This window comes from Montipora capricornis, chromosome 11 (genome assembly GCF_036669925.1).
Source record: "Montipora capricornis isolate CH-2021 chromosome 11, ASM3666992v2, whole genome shotgun sequence".
Classification (NCBI taxonomy): Eukaryota; Metazoa; Cnidaria; class Anthozoa; order Scleractinia; family Acroporidae; genus Montipora; species Montipora capricornis.
The window spans coordinates 39,083,426-39,085,925 of record NC_090893.1 but is presented as its reverse complement, the minus strand read 5'-3'; the positions used below and the strand labels follow the sequence as shown (position 1 = coordinate 39,085,925).

General features: G+C 39.4%; 1 protein-coding gene across 2 annotated transcripts in view; it reads right to left on the bottom strand.

Annotated features, from left to right (window-relative positions):
* Positions 1-2,245, bottom strand: part of LOC138024246 (golgin subfamily A member 6-like protein 24) — a 19,053-nt gene extending 16,808 nt beyond the window's left edge. For both annotated transcript variants that reach the window (XR_011126934.1, XM_068871386.1), the window contains exon 1: positions 1,683-2,245. Coding sequence is in view for 1 of the 2 variants with exons in the window: in XM_068871386.1 (XP_068727487.1) it covers positions 1,683-1,941 (259 nt within the window). In the remaining variant the exon portion in view is untranslated. The remainder of the gene's footprint in view (positions 1-1,682) is intronic.
* Between the last annotated feature and the right edge of the window lie 255 nt (positions 2,246-2,500).

The window sequence follows — 2,500 nt, the reverse complement described above, 5'->3', positions numbered from 1 at the left end:
TGTTCCTCCACCAGCCTTCAAGGTCATTTTCTTTGTCGCTAAATATTGGTTGCAAACTACCTATTTTCAAGAATTACTTCTGTGACACATTAGAAATAAGGCAGCGGTTTCATTTGTAACTGCATAGTTTTCGTTGCGGTTACACCTTCCGTTTACATGACACCGATCGAGACTGTTGCCCGAAACCGTGTCGATTTGAAACCGATGCCAAAAGTGGAGCGTTTTCAAAATGATGCGGTTTCACCTGTCGTGTAAACAGCGAAACCGCATCGATTTGAATACGGTTACTATTTTGGTGCGAAATTTGCATTGTTCAATTCAAAATAGTGAATTTAGCACGTAGTGCAGCGCTCGCTTATACCATCACGACTTTTATTTTCCGGCGAAAACGGTTCGGTGTAGACACTTCGAAAGCGCATCTATTTTGACGCGGTTTCGAAGTCATAAAACCGAGTCGATGTGAAACCCTGTTCGTGTAAACGCTGCCTAAATCAACGTTTTCAACCATATGAGAAAAACGCCGAACCGAAACAAATTCTAACCATAGCATGAATTAAGCATACTGACATAATCATGTCATAAATGTGCTTACCCATTTTTCAAATGATGATTCCGTGCGACAAAAGGTAAACAAAACGGAGAAAAACTGTCACTCAGAATAAACATAGGTTCCACTCTGAATTACAAGAGCGTTCGTCGAATAATATGTTGTTGAATTAATTACAGAAACTGACTTGAAAAGCCACTGCAGGCATTTGGTAGGCAGGCTTGATTTTTTCATGAAATAGTTTTTTTTTTTCGTCCGATTTTGCCAATTCGAAAGGAATTCTAACAATAAGAAAGCAAGCTGGATCCACAAATCATCTGTATTTATCGACGTAGAATTAATTAATTAACGTCTTGTTATGTTGGTTCTTCTGCCAGGCGTGGATAAGTTATGATATAATCATCTGAACCCTTTAAATCCGAAGGGAGACAAACATCACTTTTTCACCTGACTTTAGTTCAGTATACGAAACAGGAAAGTTTTCAAGAATTTACAAACTCATCGATGAGGAGAAAACACTTTGATCCTTTCAACGAATTCCCTAAATTACTTTTATAATGAATGTACAGAGATCAGTAAGGAGAATTGCATTAAGTTAAACTTTTATTCTGAAGGTAGTATTAAGCATCGAATGCCACCACTAAATATTTCCATTATTTCGCTGTCGTTCACCTTCTCCTGAAGCACATAAAATGCGGGCTAATTCCTCAAGGAATAAACTGCTATGAAACGGTGCTAACGTTAGACAGAAGGAAATGATTTCGCCATATGGTGACGTCTTCGACAAGTCGCTCATTTTTAGCATTGTACCAAGACTAAACGTACGTACAGGTGCAGAGATCTCACTTTGGCCCTCAAACCAGTTCTGTCAAAGTAGGTTTTGTGGTTTAATTTCCTTTCTTTTCTTGTTTTAATAACAATATTGAAGACAAGACGTTGGCGCGCGAACGAACAAACCTTAAAGTACGGAAAAAAAATTTTTTGGAGCGATGGAGCTTTCTTGTTATCTAAGAAAAGGGCATTTAAGAATAAAGGACAATGAACCCGGCTATCAATTAGCTATTCCATCGTGCGATTATTCGGCTTATAGTTTCTGCTGTCAGACTGAACTTTATACCACTGTTAACAAGAATACCTGCAAGTAACTTGTAAGATCGTTTCTCCAACGGAGTCCAAGATTTTTCATAAGCCATCCACTGACGCTGCAAGTGACTTGAACATCCCATGCATACAGCTACACGGCCTCCTGAGAACAAACTAACATTTCCACTATGTTTTAACGTCGCTAAAATTGGAAAGAAGGGTCCGTGTTTTCGCTTTTGATAGTACAAACGCCTTATTGGTCCTGGACTCGGGTCGCTGCAAGCCGCACACAGTAGTCGCCGATCGGCCATTTCCTCAATCTCAACTTATAAATCCACTTTTAACGTTCAGTACCGTTAACAGGTCTAACGTAAAAGGATAAAAATATGTTGAGAATTAAAAACCCAGTGTAGTAGAAGGACTTGAAATTATTCTTCGTTCCCACAACAACCCTACAAATATCAATTTGGTGACTGCGGTTGGTCATAAATTATTGACCAAACTTACTATGTGACTTCAAACAAGCTAGGTAACTTCACGGTGGCTATTCACTCTGTCGCCATAGGAACACTTGTTTCAGCTCTGAGGCGAGAAATATGCCAAACACCTGCTTGATTCGACGCACGATAAGACAAACACTCGGTAGGTTGTCACCAGAATGACAATGATCTCGGGAATTTTTTTTCAAACTTGTGTAATGTTCTTCACCAAGAGCGTCAGTGAGTTAGGTAAATATTAACGGTGTTGAAGAGAATAATGATCCAATTTGAAGAAGCAATTTAGGCCTGCGCAGTTGCAGAGGGATCGAAAAATATTTCAGCAAAAGAGGACTTTTTCCGTGTTTACATAGCCAACCTCGTCCCCAAGGTC